At 39.7% G+C, this 21,485-nt stretch overlaps 2 protein-coding genes, 1 long non-coding RNA gene and 1 pseudogene across 3 annotated transcripts in view; 3 read left to right on the top strand and 1 right to left on the bottom strand.

The window, feature by feature from the left end:
- The first annotated feature begins 1,315 nt into the window (after positions 1-1,315).
- Positions 1,316-3,194, top strand: LOC148729192 (uncharacterized). Its single transcript, XR_015988835.1, has 2 exons — positions 1,316-1,841; positions 2,595-3,194. It is a non-coding gene; the product is annotated as an uncharacterized LOC148729192 (long non-coding RNA).
- A 4,410-nt stretch (positions 3,195-7,604) lies between these two features.
- LOC148729191 (uncharacterized) lies at positions 7,605-9,168 on the top strand. The gene is made up of 2 exons (XM_088725111.1): positions 7,605-7,718; positions 8,533-9,168. Exons 1-2 carry the CDS (start codon positions 7,605-7,607, stop codon positions 9,166-9,168), a joined length of 750 nt encoding a protein of 249 aa, XP_088581237.1.
- LOC148729190 (uncharacterized) lies at positions 9,104-12,578 on the bottom strand (annotated as a pseudogene).
- A 2,205-nt stretch (positions 12,579-14,783) lies between these two features.
- The window catches only part of LOC111336835 (uncharacterized), a 33,342-nt gene continuing 26,640 nt past the window's right edge, over positions 14,784-21,485 (top strand). The window contains exons 1-9 of the mRNA XM_088725110.1: positions 14,784-14,869; positions 14,990-15,153; positions 15,867-15,995; positions 17,180-17,305; positions 18,434-18,562; positions 19,231-19,353; positions 19,588-19,719; positions 20,122-20,244; positions 20,500-21,087. Of these exons, the coding sequence (XP_088581236.1) occupies positions 14,784-14,869; positions 14,990-15,153; positions 15,867-15,995; positions 17,180-17,305; positions 18,434-18,562; positions 19,231-19,353; positions 19,588-19,719; positions 20,122-20,244; positions 20,500-21,087 (1,600 nt within the window). The remainder of the gene's footprint in view (positions 14,870-14,989; positions 15,154-15,866; positions 15,996-17,179; positions 17,306-18,433; positions 18,563-19,230; positions 19,354-19,587; positions 19,720-20,121; positions 20,245-20,499; positions 21,088-21,485) is intronic.

The raw sequence follows: 21,485 nt of genomic DNA, 5'->3' as shown, positions 1-21,485 counted from the left end.
TATTAACCAAGCGCGAGGGCCGTACTGGGAGAATATCGGCCCGAGATTTAGTCTTGACAGTACGGACCGAGCGCAGCGAGGTCCGTACAAAAAAGACCGAGGGCCGATATTCTTCCAGTACGGTCCCGAGCAAGCGCGGTTAATAAGAGATTTATTATACGACTGAAGTTCAAAGGGACACAAGTGCGGTACCATTCGGGACCATTCGGGTCAGTGCCCGGTCCAATACTGAGAGAATATTGACCGGAAATAGAGCATTTTGATTGGTTGATTTAGTTATTGGCCCTCTGATTGCCCGAGTCGTGTAATAAGTTTGAGTATTCTCATAGACCGATTGCAAATATGGCGACGATAGCTCCAAAGCGAGGCTTCTCGGTAACAACGCCGTTGCTAAGGGCTGGGTGCGCTTGTTTTCAAGTACTCCGTGCCAGGTAGTACCAGGTTGGATTCCACTTTCTTTAGACCTAGGCCTACATCTTGTGTTATTTTATGAGAGGTGGGTAATCGGAAAACAGTACCATCAAAGTAAAATCGGAAAACAGCACCATCAAATTAACAGAAGTTACAGTTGGGAAGGTACGTCTTGAATTATGTCATAATCGTTCGATTGTCTTCTTAGGCCCTGTTTACAAGCAGGTAGGGTAACCTTAGTGCTAGGGTTACCCTGACAGGAGGGTTACCCTAACGTCCATGACGAGCTTTGCCCACCAAAAAAATTTATGCAAATTAGGCTAAGCCGGATTTGAGTTCCGCCTGGCAATTATTAACTGTAAGAGAAGATCTCAGTTCGCGCCCACAGCACGTTAGAGGTGTTGCGGATGAAGTTTCTGTAATTACTTTTTGGCACTTTTCGGCGTCAAAATTGCATAGTTTGGGTAACTCAAAACCCTTAAGCTGACCTTTCTTGTCATAACACGAATGTTTTCCAGAAAGGGACACGCGGTAATGTCGGTGTCTCTCGTGTGCAGGCATTTTTCCAGGTAAAACCCTCGCGTGGAATCAACTCATGTTTAATTTAACGCTCCTTTTATGCGCACAATGTAAGCCAAAGCAATTTTATAGTTAAACGTAAAGATGAGAATATTTTCTTCTAAGGATGATAAATGATCGACGCTGAACTAAATTATACGTTGAAGAAAATGCAAAACAGCATAACATGTAAAAGAGGAAATTTGGAAAAATACGAAGTTACGGAAACCATGAAAATCTTCGATTTTTAAGAAAGGAAATTTTTATAATTCCAAGCTAAGTAAGCTTTGCTAGTGTTTCATTCTTTAAGGCTTTGTGTAGAGCGGGGCCTTTGTTTTATAAACCGTAAAACTTAGTGACAAGTCGAAAGGGCTTGCTCTTGGTTATGATACCAAAGAGTAGAGGGACACCACGGTGATCTTCCAGGTGATTGATCATCGTCGCCGCTCGTGGTGTACTTCGCTACTTAGGTGAGCGAGATCGACGTTCTTCCTCTCTTTAATTCTGACAGCTGTGTGAAAGACCTGATCCTTACAATGAAAAACGGTCGATTGTGCTTTTTCAGTGGCGGCTTTAACGCTCGTCCATATTCAGCGCTTATCCTAAACATGCATGGCATCTCTAGCTATCTACAAGACACGCTGCGATGTATTATTCGTCCATGTTCAACACAACAACTCCGCTAGTGAGATAGAGAATCGAAAGATCACATTGTTGCGCTCGAGGCAGAGTGCGCTAAGTTTGCCAAGTTCTACAATGGACAACAAATCGTACGGCCTCCCGCAAGAATAAGGACAAGGTCTATCAGTTACAAGCAATGGATAAGTGGAATTGTAAAAAGTTTAATTCGTCCGTGCATCGAAAGGCCGATGGTATGTAATTTTGCTCTTTTCCGTTCTTCACACACTCGAATAGCTGTTAAAATTAAATTTAATTGCGGGTTGTGCAGTCAAAATGTAACGTCGCCCAACATGGTTTTAGTTAAACCAGTGTCTTCTGAGGCGCTTCCACCAAAATAATTTAGAAGGGAACAACAGCGCTAACCGATTTAATATCTTCTCAAGAACATGTCAAAGTCTATTAAAACGCAGAAATTAAAAATAGTAAGAATTGGTTGTTCATGTTAAAAATCATTAAAGAACAGTTCTCAGTTTGGCTCGATAGTGCTGTCACTTTGCACTAGTTGTTCATAGTGACTTACTTACTACTTTCAGTATTTGTTCGAGCTTTTCTTCGACGAAATAAGGGACATACAAGAAATCGCAATTCACCTCTAAAACAAAAATAATAAGCTCTTCTCCCAATTGGACACCATATATGACTGCGTAGTAATAATTGCGTAGTACGAAAAGTTGCAGTGTGAGAAAAATGAGTGAGGAAAATAATTCTAAGTGCTGTACTGCGCGGTTTTTAACATAGATTACCTAGCTAAATGACCTGCTTGTCTCAGATATTTATGATAATATAGGAAGGTCCCCAAGGAATACTAATAACCCGGCGTGTAATTTTGTGATTGACAAAACCTGATAACTCAGGTTTATGTTTGAAAGGGCAAATCAGTTAAGTACATTTCACTCCAGAAGTAAATAATCTCTTAACTTTCGTAATTATTATTTTGGTTTCAGGCAAATGGTGTCGAGTTGAAAGATACTAAGTTCCTGAAACATACATCCAAGCTTTGTTAGCAGGCATGCCGAATGCTTTTATAAACGTGCGAGGGTAAAAATACATTTGCGGCCCCCTGTATGGAGAGAAAAATCCAAAGTTTTTTATTACAGGGATGGTAGAGTGAATGATGTTATTTCTGGTCTGAGTCATCAAAGTTCTGTACCATTAGAGTTAAGAAAAGCTATCGGGGGAATATGGAGGTTGCTGCAAGTAGTAGCTGTTAAACTCTCAACAAGCTTTACAGGCGGCCAATTAAAGAGCATGGGGCAAGAAATCAAGCACGATTCTCACCCAGTAAACTAAAATGGTTGTTGGAAATTGAGATGGACGAGCAACCAGAGAATTTGAAGTAATCTGGTGGCCTGATCTTTTCTCAGGCACTAAAAATGGGAAACTGATCTTGCGATTTTATGTTCCTAAAGTGATACTTTGATTTCAATGATGTGTAGTACACAGTCTAGTTGACTTGTTCGTCATGTTTCCATAAATTTAGTAGCTGTTTCTTGGCAGTTTTTGTAAGTTTGTTTTAAAAAACGATAAAATGTGTTTTGCATTTAGAGGAACAAACTTGTCTGTAGAAGGCTAAGATTAAACCCTGAATACAGCAAAATGACCCTGTAATATTAATGCAATTCATGTCTAGCTGGGCGCACTATACTCTGATGCCCTTCATTCTGTTGTAACCAAATTCAGAGGAAAAAAAAACACCTGGAGAAACTCTTAAAGGGATAATATCTGTGGACTTTCACCATTTCTATGGTCATCAGGAATGACAGAATAAAGCAGTAACTGTTCACAAAGTCTTAATTCACTTAACTGAAAGAATAATGAGTTGGAGGGATCTATAGATCATTTTTTTCCAAGCATCTCTAATAATTCATGATGGAAATAATAATAACATTGATAACAATAATAATGATAATAATGATAATAATAATAATAACAATGATAACAATAATGACAATAATAATAATAATAATAATAATAATAATGATAAAAATATTTACAATAGTTAGAGAAATAATGTTCATTATCCTGATGGTTATAATTCCTATGATTATTTCCATTAATCTAATCATTATTATTATCATTGATATTACTATTATGATTATTTCAATGTTTATCTATGAACAAAATAGTGTTATTGTTAGTCTAGCTGAATGAGTATCCAAGTGATTGAAACTGGGGCAAAAACAAATTAAGAAAAGACAGAATAACCCCAAAAACTGTTCAGGACTGCAATTCTTGAGTTGGCTCATTGTGAAAGGTTTTGGGACTTCATTAAGCTAGTGCTGTCTGTAGTGGGCCCTGTGTCAAAGAGAGAAGAGTAGCAGCTGAATTAATAATAATAATAATACTAAGGACAATGATAGCATTGATTGACCAAAGTCACCCTATGACTAATAACAGATGATACGTGACAAACAGCATAAGCAACACACTTTTCAAAACAAAAAGAGCAAGCTAAAACTGCCATCAGATAAAAATAACTGTCCATAAAAGACTGACAGCATAGAGCTGAGAAAAAAATAGGGACTGGTTCTGCCATCAGATAACAACAATCCATAGACTGACCACCCAAGAGAAACAGAACAGATCGGTGGTTCCGCCATCAGATAACAACAGCCCATAATGGACTGACTACCCAAGAGAAACAGATCCACCTGTTAGTTCTGCCATCAGATAACAACAGTCCATGGACTAACTACCCAAGAGAAACAGAACTAGGCAGGTGGTTTTGAATCAGAAAACAACTATTTAAGACCTCTGTACAATGTGTCTTAGAAAATCTTCTGCATTCTAACAATCTATTGAAGAGACAAACTATCAGAAACACTTGAATTTCTATTTGGGGGGAGGGGGGAGGAATTAAATGAGAATCTACTTGCCTCAGCATGCCATCCTCACTGAGCAGCCTATTTCAGTTTGAAAATGATGATCACAATCATAAAGATAATGATAATGATAACAATAACAAATCATTATTATTATCATTTATATTACTATTATGATTATTTCAATGTTTGTCTATGAACAAAATGGTGTTATTGTTAGTCTAGCTGAATGAGTATCCAAGTAATTGAAACTGAGACAAAATAATCTCAAGAAAAGCCAGGAAAACCCCAAAAACTGTTCAGGACTGCAATTCTTGAGTTGGCTCATTGTGAAAGGTTTTGGGACTTCATTAAGCTAGTGCTGTCTGTAGTGGGCCCTGTGGCAAAGAGAGAAGAGTAGCAGCTGAATTAACAATTATAATAATAATGAAGACAATGATAGCATTGATTGACCAAAGTGCCTCCGACTAATAACAGATGATACGTGACAAACAGCATAAGCAACACATTTTTCAAAACAAAAAGAGCAAGCTAAAACTGCCATCAGATAAAAATAACTGTCCATAAAAGACTGACAGCATAGAGCTGAAAAAAATAGGGACTGGTTCTGCCATCAGATAACAACAGTCCATAGACTGACTACCCAAGAGAAGCAGAACAGATTGGTGGTTCTGCCATCAGATAACAACACCCCATAATGGACTGACTACCCAAGAGAAACAGATCCACCTGTTAGTTCTGCCATCAGATAACAACAGTCCATGGACTAACTACCCAAGAGAAACAGAACTAGGCAGGTGGTTTTGAATCAGAAAACAACTACTTAAGACAAGCCCTCTGAACAATGTGTCTTAGAAAATCTTCTGCATTCTTACAATCTATTGAAGAGAAAAACTATCAGAAACACTTGAATTTCTACTTGGGGGGAGGGGGGTAAATAAATGAAAATCTACTTGCCTCAGCATGCCATCCTCATTGAGCAGCCTATTTCATTTTGAAAATGATTCAATCACAATCATAAAGATAATGATAACAATAACAAAATCATTAATAATAATGATAATTATGATAATCATAACAATAACTACAATGACAAAGTCCGTGTTAGTCTGGCCTCTACCTTGCAGAAAATACAGCCCACCAACTGAAGTTGAATTCTTTAAAGGCATTGTATTGCAATTGGTCATTGAGGCACTCAAGCCACCTCACCACGACAAGGTACGAACATTGAGGTGGAAAAAAGGGTCTGTAAAATTGACTCCATGCTGATTCGAGACGAGAAATCTGTGTTCGAAGCTTCTTCAGTTCCACTCCAAGGGAATTTACTCTAGCTGATCTTTCGGTAAGTTAGGAAGCGAGCTCTTCGGAGTCGTGACTGAGTTTGGCGCCAAAAGATAAATTTTTCGCGCCTTCGGGCTCAAAGTCTAGCGTGGCGGAGTTCACCAGATTTACGATAGTCATAAATCCCGCAGATTTAATAAGTTCGTCGGGGATTGTTTATTACGAAGAAGATAGACCAGCTATTAGACAGAACGTGAACACAACGTGAACGAGGTCGGGAATCCTGGCTAACCCCACTACTCCGAACGATGAGTTGGCCGGCTGAAGTTCCCGTGTCGCCACACTTTGGATTTCGTCGGGAAATATCTTAAATACATCGCATATGAAATATTTACGCAAAGGAACGTCACATACCTCTTTCAAAAGTAGATACCAATGCTTGCAAGGGTCAAGTGTGGCACTTGTAATCCTGCAAAGACTCTGCGTGGTTAAGTCAGCCGGTGGAAAGCCGAACGTCGAAAATCCGACTGCCTCTATGACTTCATTTCGAATGGTTTCGAAATCGAAAACATGATGCTTTTCGACATTTCGACATGAAAAATCTCGTCGAGGTTTAATATTATAATATTGGTAAGAATTTAACCAGGATACGAGGCCAAGTCGTGCGACCACCACAGGTTTTGTACCAAAACAATAACATCGTGTACTACGATCGCAAAGCGTGAACGCTGATCGATCCACCAAGTGACGCAATACTGGAAATTCGATACGGTTGTTATTCAGGTCGTACGGCACATGAAAATTGCGATATCTTTTGTTACTGTTTTATGGCAAACCAAGCGAAAGAATCATACCTAAATAATCGAAAGAGAGGCTTTTCGAATTCGGCGCCTCGCCGGTATTGCCTCTTCTGTGAAAAGGAAGGATCTTTGAAAGACTACGTGATTAAAAATGTCGTTATAGGGAAACAGGCAGAAACAGAGAAAACGCAGTATTTTATGACCATTACGCGCACAACAAACTTAATTTCATTTCATGATTTTGATTTTCATCGCCAACAGATGACCCCGCGTTAACTCGCACGCAATCGCGTATCTCTCGTGGATTCGTGGGCGCTAATCTGTATAATTACATTGTGGTGTAATTAATGTGATGACATCCACCCAACGCCTTCTCCCCCAAACCTCGGCATCAGTTTACGATGCCTGCTGAGAATTTTTTTCTTGAGCAAAGCTCGTCATGTTCCCACATTTCTTCTTTTTTTCATCGACGTGTTTACAAGGCAGCAAGGGTTACCCTAGCAATAGGGTAAGGGCTGGGTGCCCCTGTTTTCAAGTACTTCGTGCCAGGTAGTACCAGGTTGGATTCCACTTTCTTTAGACCTAGGCCTACATCTGAGCGCTAGGGTTACCCTAGCGCTAGGGTAACCCTAGCTGCCTTGTAAACGCTCTGCTGGGGATAATTCGCCTACCCGGTACAACTTTTTACTTGTTTCCAGACCCTTTGAACATTAATAACAGTGCGTGCGGTTACCAAGCATAGTTAAGTTGTCCCGGGTGGTAGGGTAACCCTACCTGTGAAATTTTGCTTGTAAACCCGTGCTATCTTTGACCCGCCTGCTAGGGTAACCCTAGCACAAGGGTTACCCTCCTTGCTTGTAAACAGGGCCTTAGGATTGCCGAGTATACAGAACTGTTTCGTTTACACATAGTTAATAGAGTGACGTCACGGTAACTATGGTTTACAGAATTCATTTCATTACATGTCGGCTTTTATACCTGATTAGTGGGTTCTTCCATGTTTAGAATTTGGTCCCAATACCATTACGAGTGATCTTGTGAGTGGTATACCATGCCTGATAACTGTTGCGTGCCGCTATGCTGTAAGAGTGGATATCGAGTAGGGCCGGATGGAGGAAAGATCACCTGTCACAGCCTTCCAACGACTGATCCAAGAAGACTTAAGGTACGTCTTTTAATCCCTGTTGTTTTGAAAAACTTATCGTTACAGTAATTATCTGCTTGGTTTTTCTGTTGTTGTTAGTACGTCCTATTTTCGTTTTAGGCTTGGCTAATAATAATTCGACGGGATGTCCCCAACATTTAAGATCACAGATCGAACTAAGATCTGTTCATTACATTTTAAGCCAACTGACTTTCGTAAAAGCTTAGCAGGTCGCCGATATTTAATGGATGATGCCGTTCCCTCGATTTTTCCATGGTCTGCCGCATCTCCGAAGAGGAAATCGCCACGTAAGCGGTCACAACATCCTTCTTCAGCATGCAGCTGAGATGCCATCCTTCTAGTGCGTGAGTGAAGAAGACAACGATTCCCCCGCTTCTGATGAAATCAGCGATTTGCAGGCGCACATTTAGGAGCTAGAAGAGCAAATTAAGTCTCTACAGCAAGAAACTAAACATCTTTTGAAAAACGTCCACGAGCTTCTCGAAAGAAAGTTTGGAATAACAAGATAAAAAGACTCTGATTTGGACATCAATTTTTTCACTGGATTTGCAAATTATAAAACTCTTCTGGCTTGCTACAGTTTTTTAAACCCAGGTGAGAATGGTGAGAACATTGTTTATGTTAACAGCGCAGCAGAAGATTTAGAATTTTCAGCATCAGGTAATGTGGATGGATCCCGGGAAAATAAACCGGGCAAGCATCGAAAACTTAGTACCCTGGATGAGTTCTTTATGGTCCTTGTCTGAATGAGGCTTGGGTCATTTGAACTTGATTTGGCTCACAGATTCAATGTGCATGTTTCCACCGTCAACAGGATCTACATTTCCTGGATCAATTTTTTGTGCTTAAAATTTGGTTACCTCAACACTTGGCCGACAGAGAGACAATAGACAAGGCAATGCCCCAGTCATTCAAGGATAAATACCCCAAAACAAGAGTCATCATCGATGGAACAGAGATCAAGTGTCAGACCCCATCCTCTTTAGTTTTGCACAGTGAAACCTATTCCTCATACAAGAGCCATGCAATATTTAAAGGAGTCATTGGCATTGCACCCAGTGGCCACATAACATTTATTTCCCAACTCTATGCTGGCAGTATTTCAGACAGAGAGTTAACAGTTAGGTCAGGGTTACTTAACTTGCCTTTCTCTCAAGGTGATGTTGTGATGGCTGACAAGGGGTTTACCATTTCAGACCTTCTTGAACCTATTGGTGTTGGCCTAAATATCCCCCCGTTTCTTGGATTGCAAAGTCAACAGACCCCTTCAGAAGTCATTGCCACTCAGGAAATAGAATCAGAACGAATTCAAGTGGAAAGAGCCATAAAGAAAGTAAAGAGCTTCCACATTTTTAATCAGGTTATTCCACTGTCTTTAGCTGGTAGTCTGAATCAATTGTGGGCTGTTTGTGCCATGCTTACAAACATTCAAAATCCAATTATTTCTTAGTTAAAAAAAAAGAGCCCTTTATTTAAGTTACTATAAATACTGACAAATTTACATGCTTAAAATATTAGTAGTTGGTTTAACTCACTAAGTATCAGGTGTCATTTCAAACTTGTCATCCACTGACACTGCTTGCTGATGTTGCCATGGCAGTGACCATGGCAGTTGTTGGTACAGCACACACTCCAGCTGGCACTGATAGTGCCTTGAAGAATTTAGCAAAGTGCTTAAAGAAAAACTGTTCTAATTCCAACAACATTGTGGCAAAAAGTCTGGATCGAAGTAAATACATTCAAGGATCATTCCCTGAAACATGTTCACTGATTCTCAAGGAATCATAAAATTGTTCATGTTCCTGAAGGGCACTGTGTGACACTAAAGAGGGGAAAAACTAAAGATAGTGGGAAAGATGGATAAATTGTTGCAGGAGCAGTGTCATTCTTACGTTGCTTGAAAAAGTCAACATTGCATGCAACTTCTGTGGGTTCCTTCTGTGGGTGCCAATTGATAGCTGAGATATCCTCCCAAGGGGGTAGGCCCAACTCTGGTGGGTACGATTTCACCCTCAGTATTCATGTACAAACAGCCCAAAGTTCTTGTTCAACTTTTGCAAATGGACTTTGAAACCTTCAATCTCTGTGTTGCTTGGGGCTGCCTTCGCTGCCAGATACAAAGAAGAAATGCCAGGTGAAGTTTGTCCTGAAGTGCCTCCACCCCCCTTCCCCCCCCCCCCCCCACCTGACATGTTGTGTAATTTGGGTTTCTTGAAAACCATGCCCATCAATGGTTCTGATGAGATACTTTTCCCTCTTGGCTTATGCCACTGCTGGGATAGGGAGGTGCAAACCAAATCATCAGGAATAGACTTAGTTTTTGTAGATCTAGAGTAGCAGTGAGAAACAAGATACATTAGGCCCACAGCATGATTACAAAATCCAAGAGACACAGGTGCAAGATGATGCAAAGATATCATTAGGTTGTTCAGTGGAAATTGCTAACCTTATTTTATGCGGGGATTTAGTTTTCTGAAGCCTACGACAGCAACGGGCTCTTATATAAAAGGTCTTGCTTCCTTTGTGGAGCTTGACTAAAACATTGTGGAGGTATCCTTCAATAAAAAAATTAACACCACGCTCAAACGGTTTCATCACCATAATTATAGTCGGGGGAATGTTGAATGTTTTTACCAGAGTTTCTAACATAATTCACAGTAGAATTGTACGTGAATGGGCGAAGGTCGTCCAACATTTTACCCATTTCTTTCTCTGGGGGACAGAACTGGAATTTTTTTTCATTCTCCCTGACAATTTCTGGATCACACTTTTTAGTCTGAAGAGGAGAGGCTGCTTTCCCTTGCATGTGATCATCATTTTGCTGAACGCCAGTCGCTTATAAATTTTTTTGAAGCGCCTCTTTCACTCTACAAAAGGAAGTGAAAATAGGACACCTACCTTAAATTTCTCCTCAGTTATAAAGAAACAATAAAACGAACGAAGGTTTAAACAGGTTTGAAATTTATTTAAAGTAAGCTTGATTAAAATCTTAACTCAGTCTTCGCTTACTTTGTGACTAGTTGTGCTTTCATTATTAATCCTTTGAGGCTCACACTTTTGCTGCGGAGAAGTTCTTTAAGTTCATTTACATGAATCTTCTCCACATGTCTCTCCGTGCTTTACGTTGAAGAGAAGCTAAAACAGAAAACATACAGTCAAATTTGGTCAAAGTTGGTGTGGCATTTCAATAAAGTGTCGCGAATGTCTTGCCTCCCAGTTAGCTCAATGGATAGAGCGCTGGACTGTTGTGCGCGAGGTCAAGGGTTCGAGCCCCGGCCGTACCAACACTCAAGGTCTTAAAACAAGTGAGAAGAATATGCTACCTTTTTATATCAAGAAATGGTTAGATACTCTAGTCTTCTCGGATAAGGACGAATAATTGGAGGTCCCGTCTCCTGCAGGGTTAGGGGTAGGAGACGTTAATTTCACCGCCTCCCGGTTAGCTCAATGGATAGGGCGCTGGACTGTTGTGCGGGAGGTCGAGGGTTCGAGCCCCGACCGGACCAACACTCAGGGTCTTAAAATAATTGAAAAGAATTTGCTACCTTTTTATAACATCAAGAAATGGTTAGATATTCTAGTCTTCTCGGATAGGGACGAATAAATGGAGGTCCCGTCTCCTGCAGGGTTGGGGCAGGAGACGTTAATTTCCCACACACGAGATTACTGTGTGATGGATGTCCTCCCCTGGGGTGGGATGGGTGGGATATTAGGCGCACTTTATTTGGAGCCTCGCTCTGTTTAGCGACCCTCACCATACTCTGGTGAAAGTGATTAAATAAATTTCCCACGCATGAGATTACTGTGTGATGGGTGTCCTCCCCTGGGGTGGTTACTGGGTGGGAATTGGCCCTGAAAAGCCCCATGGGGAGTGGTCAATTAACATATGAATCTATGTATGTATATAATTTCGATATATCAACAAAGTTGAAATGGTAAATTGGCCACCGTAACGATTACAAAAGCTGGCGTTTCGAGCGTTATGTATGTATGTATGTATGTATGTATGTATGTATGTATGTATGTATGTATGTATGTATGTATGTACGCTAAAATGTGTATAACAATGAAAATGCAAACGTTGCTTAAATAAAAACACTGACCTTTACAACACCTCTAAGATGTATTTTGCGACGAAATTAATCCTTGAACGGGCTTTCCTTTCGAATTCAGAAACCAATTTCTTAGTACAAAGGCTACAAAATTACTTAGAAAACAGAGCCAGCCCTTAGCAACGGTTACTACCGAAAAGCCTCGCTTTGGTGTTATCGTGGCCATATTTGCAATCGGTCTATTACCTGTTTGCTAAATAATGTATGGAAATTATTATAGAAGTTTTATGTTAATCACTGCTGGGAGTTAAAGTCAGTTAAGGGTTGTTGTCTCCACCTCCAAGATCTGGAAACCAATTCTTCTCACTGTTCTCATTTTTTTTTTCCAACTTAACGGTCGAAGAGGAACAACAGACAAAGGAAACGAAGAAAAACTTTCTTGTTTATTTTACAACATGCTGGGCCCTTGAAAGCTAAAAGAAGCCCAATTAAGCTTAAAAGACAAACCGCTGCTTGTATGTTTGTAGAAAAGTCTAGAAAGTAATTCTTATTATAGAAATTTTTGGCAATTTACGTTAGTTGATAGCATGAGGTCCGTAATCAATGAATTATTTTCAAAAGGCTTATCATGATGAATGTGCGGCAAAAAAACCTTTATTGCATCATATTCTACCAAGTTACTTCAACTACATTCTGACCGTTTTGGCTAAAAATGAGTACGACCTTGAACTGTGTAGTGAGTGCAATTTAGGAAATAAATGTTCTGAAAGACTTGAATTTACACGGCATATAAAAATGACGTCGGCATTTTATAATGTAATTCTTTTTTCAGTTGAAAATACGCTCGAAAGCTGTAGAACCGATGGCTTGGGACTAAACAGTTTGCCGTAATTTCAACAGGTGCTTCACCTTTTAATAAGTACAATCTCAGGAGAAACAAAGCAATGCGAAAAGTGTTCTCATCACAGCGGTCGCATCGCATAACTGTATTTTCCAGCTGTTTTCTCCGGTGTTAGGATAAAGAGCCTCTCTAAGCCGCGTAATCAGTGAACTAGTCATGCAATGACTTCTTTTCAGTTCAAGGTTAGTTAAGTTTCGAACCTTTTATTGCAATTGCATTTTCAATTTAGGCTGAGGTTGGTTTTTATGTTACTTTGAAATTGCAGCTCGTGTTTGTCTGTGCCATTCTGATCCACCGACAGAGATTAGTAAACGGTATGTAACACTGTAAACTTACCGGCTAAGTGCAAAGTTTTAAAAGTTCCTCAAGGAAATTGGTTCAAAATCTAACCTTTTTTGTGATCAGGATATGCACTAAGTTTTTCTCCTAAATACCTTTGCAATTTTTCTTTTCTTTTTCTTGTTTTTTTTTCTTTTTTTTTTTTGCCATCGTTTGTTCAGCTGCAATATAGTTAAACTAATGAGTCGGCCAAAACGTCGTACTAGGAGCGATTTAAAAATCGGTACGATGACGTTCTTTTGAAGACTATCAATCTTTGAAAGCTCAAACCTGACCTAAAAATGTCCTTTCTAAAAAAAAAATTAAAGCAGACAAATAAAAGAAAAAGATAGAAAGAGAAAAACTCCCGCCGCAGATGACGTAATTTTTTTTTTCAGAATCAGCAGTCTGTTGAAGTTATTGATTCGAAAAGGACACATACTAAAAGAGTCGGCTTTCCTAAAAAATTCCTTCGATCGAAACTTATCCTTTTTGCTTGACCCGAAGCCACTGTTGTAGATGCTAGATGAAAAGAAAAAAAGCATAGTTAATCGAGGGGAACCATTCCCCTCGATTAACCATGGAAAAAGTTATTTTAAAATGTAGAGTCCGAGAATCCGCACTACTTCTTTACGAAGTTTTACTAACCGCGAGGAAGCACCTAAACCTCCTGATAGTTACTGAAATTATTATGATCACATTTTGTACGTAGCGTACATATGGCACTCATTTAAGAAAAGCCTTTCCCAAGGGAACTACCCTCGGCGTCTTAGCAGTGGGGTGTTTTTAATACGCATTAGTGACGGATTGTGCACTCATTGATTTTCTAAATTTACGGTCATTCAGTTACCAAAACTCACAATGTTTTAAGAGCTGTAGGAAGGAAAAGGGATTAAAAAATTCGTAACTGAGTGTGAAACGTTTTAGGTGAGTAAAGAGATCTCTACAGTCCTGCAGATATTTCGTCCTTATAATACACATGTGTTTGCGTGATATAAAACTTCTTCTCGTTTGAACTTATCCAGGAGTGGTTTATTTGTAAGCGAGATCCGCAATCGTGCTCCTAGAAGGGCGACTGTTGAAGTTTGCTTGTTTTTTGTTCCATAAAATTTGGATTGTTGCTTTTGCTCTAATTTATTCGTTGTTGTGTTTTGAGATTAGACAAAAGATGCTTTCTTATCGAGTTTTGGGGTGGTCTATTACATAACATTAGCATTATGTCAAAGATTCTGAGGATAATGTTGTCCGTTTTAAATACCGAATTGCCCTTTATTGTGCTGGAACCAGTAAATAATCCGATCGACTGTAAACACCTACAATCATACAATACCGGTCCACTGAAAAAGTACAGTACAAAACAAAAACATATCTCGCATATCATGTGATTTTGTTGACGTCATGATGTCACACGCAGAGCGTGTGTGGTTTCTTACTTTAAATAACCTTTATTTTAAGAGGGTGACACCAATTACTTTGAAAAGTATTCTCCCTCGTGGCCCTCTAAAACACCCACCCATCCCACCCCAGGGGAGGACATCCATCACACAGTAATCTCGTGTGTGGGAAATTAACGTCTCCTACCCCAACCCTGCAGGAGACGGGACTTCCATTTATTCGTCCCTATCCGAGAAGACTAGAATATCTAACCATTTCTTGCTGTTCTAGAAAGGTAACAAATTCTTCTCAATGATTTTAAGACCCTGAGTGTTGGTCCGGCCGAGGCTCGAACCCTCGACCTCCCGTAAAACAGTCCAGCGCTCTATCCATTGAGCTAACCGGGAGGCGATTAAACTTATGTCAGAACTTATGTCAGAACTTATGTCAGAACTTATGTCAGAACTTATGTCAGAACTTATGTCAGAACTTATGTCAGAACTTATGTCAGAACTTACTTATGTCAGAACTTATGTCAGAACTTATGTCAGAACTTATGTCAGAACTTATGTCAGAACTTATGTCAGAACTTATGTCAGAACTTATGTCAGAACTGATTAAATAAGACATTTTCCTTTCAACGCAGGTGTCAACGAATGTGCCGATTCGAGCCAAAACGATTGTCATCCGCACGCCACTTGTACTGATAAACCAGAAGGTTATTCTTGTAAATGCAAGGCTGGTTTCAAAGATGTCGACGAGGGGAATACACAGGGTGTAGAGTGTATAGGTAGTCTTCCAATTAAGTTTACTAAACTTGGTACTCGAGCACAGTGCCCAAGTACGATTCTTGATGGGCACCAATCTGAACGCAGCTTTTTGCCAAGTACCCACGCAAGAATTCGGGCACCGTGACGGTACCCGACTACAAGGTGTTGACCTTGTACTTGCGCACTGAACTGAGCACTGATTTATCAGGTACCCATTGTCAGAATACAGCGCCATTTATGCCTGTCCCCTGGCACTAATGCTCGGGCACCAAGCGGAACGCAACCAACTGAAGAGCAAATTAAAGTAAGACCAAGGCAATCGAGTTGGAAAATAACTCTACTGGTAAAAGGCATTGGAAAATAATGTCGCAGCAATGCTTATATTCTTTTAATGGATTGTTTTCGAAACCTAGCCCTACTCTGGATATTTTTGAAAAGCTAGAGTTATTATCAAAAGAAAAAGAGCTACAGTGCGATAAGTGCATATAATAGTCAGCTTACCTCTTTAGCACTACTTGGCGTCATAATGGAGTTCTAAATGAAGTTAACGGCTTTGCTGTTAGCCGTTGTAGTGCTGCATAGACCCTTTTGGTTCACCCTCTTAAACTTCTGCAGTGCAGTCTGGGACTTACTCGTCATTCTCTTTCCACAACTAACCTTAAGCACTTAGGAAACATTTTTAAGTGGAGTTCACTTTTTGTTTTGTTTGTTTGTTTGTTTGTTTTTTCCCAAGACGTGGATGAATGTAGCACCGGAAATAATAATTGTGACAACTCTGCAGCCTGTGTTAATGCAGTAGGGACGTACTCTTGTACCTGCAGCTCTGGATATTTTTGGAAAGCAAACCTGATGAGATGCAAAGGTAACTTGTAAGATACTAAAAAGTCGTGCACAATACTTCCGCATCTTCGGGATAACAATAGAGGGTTTCAAAAATAGAGGGTTTGACGGCCTTTTACCGCTAATGTTATATTTTAGCCATTTTAAGGCTAACGGTTTCTTTCTACTGTGGTTAAAAAAATATTTCCTACGGTTAACTTCTTTCGCGATTAACGGTTAAAATTTGTCAATTTTAGCGCCATTGAGAGACCCTCACAATATAATCGAAAGAGATTTTGAATTCAAGTGGAAAATTTTAAAGACATGTTTCGGTATAACTCATGCCATCATCAGTTAACATGTAACGTGTTGTACCTTCGACTATTATTTACAAGTCACATGCAACTACGTACGTTATCATTGCACGTAACATGAAAAAAAGAAAGTCAACAAAAAAAAACTAATGATGAGTCATGTCGAAACATGTCTTTAAAATTTTTTCTCGTGAATTAGATTTTTCTTTGAAAAATAAATTTATACATCTCTGAGAAGCTCATTTTATACACTTTAAAATGAGATATTGTAGGTGTTATTGCTGTAAATATTTGTTGAGATATTAAATAAAAACTGAATGTCATCAATAGTTGCGTGTTTTTGTCGGTCGGTTACTGACCGGCAAAAACACGGTTACCGACGCCTTCAACGAGTTAAAGTAACTAGAAAATTTAATGTAATCGACATGGGGATACATATGATCCACACTGTTAGCGCTACATTTCCTTTGGTACTGACGAGGAGAATATCATTAACAATCAGGAGCTTTTTTGATTGGAGATCATTTCCTTTATTCACATGACTTTGACCTATAAGTTAAGGGCAATTCTGTCAGGAGCCAGACTCTCTTGGGCCTCTCAAACGCACTATTTGCTTTCAGCCCTTTGTATACTTAGTAAGGAAACTGTATTTGCAGTAGATGTGAACGAATTTTTTTTTGTTACTTTTCTAAAGAGTTAAATGTTATAGGAGAAGGGCATAAAATCGTAGTTTGCAAACGTCCTGTGATTACTACACTTTGCTTGGGTGTTCGGTTTCGGAAACGACCTCTCACACGATTAAGATTGATGGAAAGTACCCCACTCATCGAACTCTCCCCCAATTGTTTTATTCACGCTGCTAATCTCCACCGAATAGTCTCATCAATACATCCTCTTTTCATTACTTTTTCAGATATCGACGAGTGTAGCTCGAATACCGATAACTGCCATAACCAGCTGGCAACCTGTATCAACAAGGCAGGTGGATTCGATTGCAAATGTAAAGCCGGATACACAGGCGATGGTGTTTCTTGTTCAGGTAGTAGGAAAACATCTCTTTTATGGCACTCTAGCCATTTTCAAATGGCGCTAATTTGTTCCGAAAACAAACATCAACAATAGCGATTACAAAAAAAACAACAACAATATTAAAACACAAACAAGGACACCAACATGGAGAATAAAGAGAACAAAAGACACTTACGTATGATGCACGATCCTCGAAGTAGATAGCGCTATTTAAGCAATAGCGAAAATCAGACCTGAAAAAAATCAGGCCTGTACGGGATTCGAACCACTGACCTCTGCGATACTAGTGCAGCGCTCTACCAATTGAGCTAACAAGCCAACTGGGAGCAGGCCGTTAAGTTGATTCGTAATAAACCCGTGAAAGTGATAAATCAGATACAATGAAATATATGAAGTTAATATATTTTGAACTGCGGTATTAGATAAGTATGATGCACGATCCTCGCAGTAGATAACGCTATTTAAGCAATAGCGAAAATCAGACCTGAAAAAAATTAGGCCTGTACGGGATTCGAACCACTGACCACTCATACATTTCATTGTATCTGATTTATCACTTCCACGGGTTTATTACGAATCAACTTAACAGCCTGCTCCCAGTTGGCTTGTTAGCTCAATTGGTAGAGCGCTGCACTAGTATCGCAGAGGTCAGTGGTTCGAGTCCCGTACAGGTCTGATTTTTTTCGGGTCTGATTTTCGCTATTGCTTAAATAGCGCTATCTACTGCGAGGATCGTGCATCATACGTATCTAATACCGCAGTTCAAAATATATTAACTTCATATATTTCATTGTACCAAAAGACACTTAGTCCGCATAATAGGGTAATTTTTAATTGATTGTCGAAACTAATCTGGGATTGGTTTTGTTTTATTAAATTTCGCTCTGTGATTGGTCTAAAGGAATCACACTACACTCTCGACCAATCAGATGAAGACTTAACACAAATAACGTGGTGGTCACCCGTGTTTTCCCACGCTAAAGACAGTTTGCTTGCTTTTTACTCCGAGTTTTCATTGGCTCTTCAGAAGATTTTCCTTTTCTTCTGATTGGCCGTTAAAATTACTTTGCTTTTGGTTTTACGAAACTATCGAAAAGTACGCTTTCTTGAAAACGATGTTTCCTCTTCCCCTTCCTAGATGAAGACGAGTGTAACACAGGATCACATAAATGTACTGGTGGCAGCCAATGTATTAATACCCAAGGTAGCTACACTTGTAAGTGTGCGTCAGGACTTAAGTGGAACGCGAAGAAGTTAAAGTGTCAAGGTAATCATTCATTTTTTAGGCATCTGTATTGCATTTCTCTGTCATTAAAGTTTTTTATTTATCACAAAATATCTGGAAACTTCAAGTTCCCCGTTGTGCCCTCTTATTCTCATGCTTAAACCCTTCGCTACGATTGGACGATGTAAAATACTTTTGCATAAGAGATTATAAACTGTTTAGGATTATCTTGGTTTGCATCCTTGGTGGAAATATCACTTACTCCTCGCGAAGTACTAATGTGGAAATTTCATGAGGTGGGGAACCGGCCGGTCGTTCTTTATTGCGGCCCTGGTAGAGAATTTTTTTTGTATCGCGAGAAAATTGTCCTGATGCCCCCATAAGGCTGTATAATATTCTTCAATTTTGTAATGTCCTCCCTCTACATTCTATTGACGACGACTGACAGGTTCCCCCCATCTTCCCTGAAAACCATGTGATCCCCAAAAATTCTCCACCCAACTTCTCCCTGGCGGTAGTTAATGACTGGTTCCCTAAGGCGCATGTCATGGTCTTGGCTGAGCGTTAAGTTAAGCGCGAAGAAACATGCAAATTTCCTTAAAGCAATCTAGTATGGGTTTGAGTTATACCAGGATATGGTCCACGTTAACCACTTTGCAGCTCTTTACGGCTGAAATTATGACTTCGAAGATTTTCCATTGTTTCTGCAGATGTTGACGAATGCAAAGAAAGGACAGATGATTGTATCAGTTTGACTTCTTGCAAAAATACCCGTGGCTCCTATGAATGTAACTGTATTGCAGGATACACTGGCAGTGATAATTCTTGTTCAGGTAACATTGACTAATATTAGCACGTTCTTGGTCAGAATATCACCCATGTCCACTTTCTTTGCTTTAAATAAAAAGTGAGATGGTGAGTTTTGAGTTAGGAAATCAGAATGAAAAAAAAAAAATTGTGTTTTCGTCTTTTCATGATCTGCGAAGGACGTGGAAGGTGAATGTCTGAATGTTTGGCTGGTTTGTTTGTTTGCCCTTAATTAACAATCATAACTTGTTCCTGACTAGACTTGAATGAGTGTGCCTCCCCATCATCTCACACCTGCAGCAGCAATGGAGCCTGTATCAATCTGGAAGGGACCTATGAATGTAATTGTGAGCCTGGATACGAGTGGGACGCAGGCAAAATGAGTTGTGAAGGTTAGGAGAAATATGTGAGGGTCATTTTGAATTTCATTATGAGTGAGAAAATAGCATCGGGCAGGATGCGTGGACATCATTGATTATCCATAACCGATAAAGCGGCTTTGAAGAGCCCTAAGTTAGAAAAGAATAGGCCAAAATTGGCCCACTAGGCTTCGTAAAACTCTCTTTTCTAACTTTTAAAAGTGTTTGCTTCTAAATCAACGCACGGCTCTTTGAAGATTAAAGATTTCTCCACGATTTGGACGGTTTAATGTTCACACACGGTTACATGCAGTTATCCAAAGCCTGCACTATCATTTGTTAAAAAGAATCGGCCCAATTAAGCGGTTTCTTTAAGTATTTAAATTCGACCAATCTACTTCTGCTTATGTTTTACTCACTCATTTTTTTTTTCAGATGTTGACGAGTGCCGCCAAGGAACAGATGACTGCTCCCTTTTAGCTGACTGCACGAACTCTGAAGGCTCTTTCATTTGTGAGTGCATCACAGGATTCACCGGCAATGGTGTTCACTGTGCAGGTAACGTTTGAAAAAACCAAGAACCATTTTTTTCCTTGCGGGCAATATATTTTTGTCGTGGTCAAAAATGACGAAAAACGAATCGGAACCGCTGAATTGCTCATTCAATGACACGAGATGCATATCGACTTTCGTGTAAGCGTTCAGGGGCATTTTATGTAATTTAAAACATTTTCCCTGGGCGAAGTACAATTGTGATGATTCTCTCAATCTCTCTCTTCAAATGCTTTGTAATGTTTGTTCGTTTTTCCTCAGGGCCAGGTGGTTCTTCATGTTCCGTCAAAGCGGATGTGGCCTTTGTGCTGCACACTGCCAGTCATGGAGATGTATTTGCTCAACTAAAGATGTTCTTGAAGCTGGCAGGGGCAAAATTTACTATATCCCAGGGAAATCGCTTGGGTGTGTCTCTCTATGGAACAACCGTTTCACATAAAGTCTCTTTGGACGCCTCGAAAGATAACAAAGGTTTCATAAGTGCCGTAGATTCCCTTAAGCCATTGGTCGAAGGGGATCGTCTTGACCTCGCTATACATGATACATTTAACACTCACTTTAACCCAAAGCACGTTTCCGTATCCGGCTACGCTAAAGTGATGGTGTTAGTTGTCAGCGATAACGTGAACCGCCCATCCGTTCATTGTCCTTCGTATATTCAACCGTATGAGTTAGCAAAACGAATGTATGCAGCAGGCGTCAGAGTTATGGTTGCGGCTGTGGCTGTAAACATAAGTGAAGATTATAAAGAATTCGTCGAGACTGACAACGAGATTTGGTATTTTAACGACTACGAACAGCTCTTTTCTAAAGCTGGAGACTTCGCAATTGATGTCTGCCGAACAGCGGGTAAACTATGGCAATTAATTCTTTTTCTATTATTTTTCTTCGACCTATGTTAATTTAGAACATCCCTGTGGGAAAAAATCTTGTTTGCACCAGACTCAGGGCAGTGTTCTTTGTTGGAAATTTCGTGAGCTTTAGTTTGAAAGCCATGAATCGCATGTCAGACTAAATAGAACGTCAGTGAACTCGAAATTTTATGGTAGTACATAAGGTTCCGGAGTGAGTATGTATAGCACTTCATTATTTCCTTTCGCCAAGTCTTGATTACTTAATTTGACAAAGCACGCCTTATCACTCGTAACCCTTCCGTTTCTGAATTCGTTACCATTTGTGACTGTACGCCGAACTCCCTCTTAAGTTTTTTTTTATGTAGTCCAGTCCCTTAACTCTTAATTCTAAAG

This window comes from Stylophora pistillata, chromosome 6 (assembly GCF_964205215.1).
Source record: "Stylophora pistillata chromosome 6, jaStyPist1.2, whole genome shotgun sequence".
In the NCBI taxonomy this organism is placed as follows: Eukaryota; Metazoa; Cnidaria; class Anthozoa; order Scleractinia; family Pocilloporidae; genus Stylophora; species Stylophora pistillata.
Note: the sequence above shows the minus strand (reverse complement) of the source record. Positions and strands in the feature narration are given on the sequence as shown.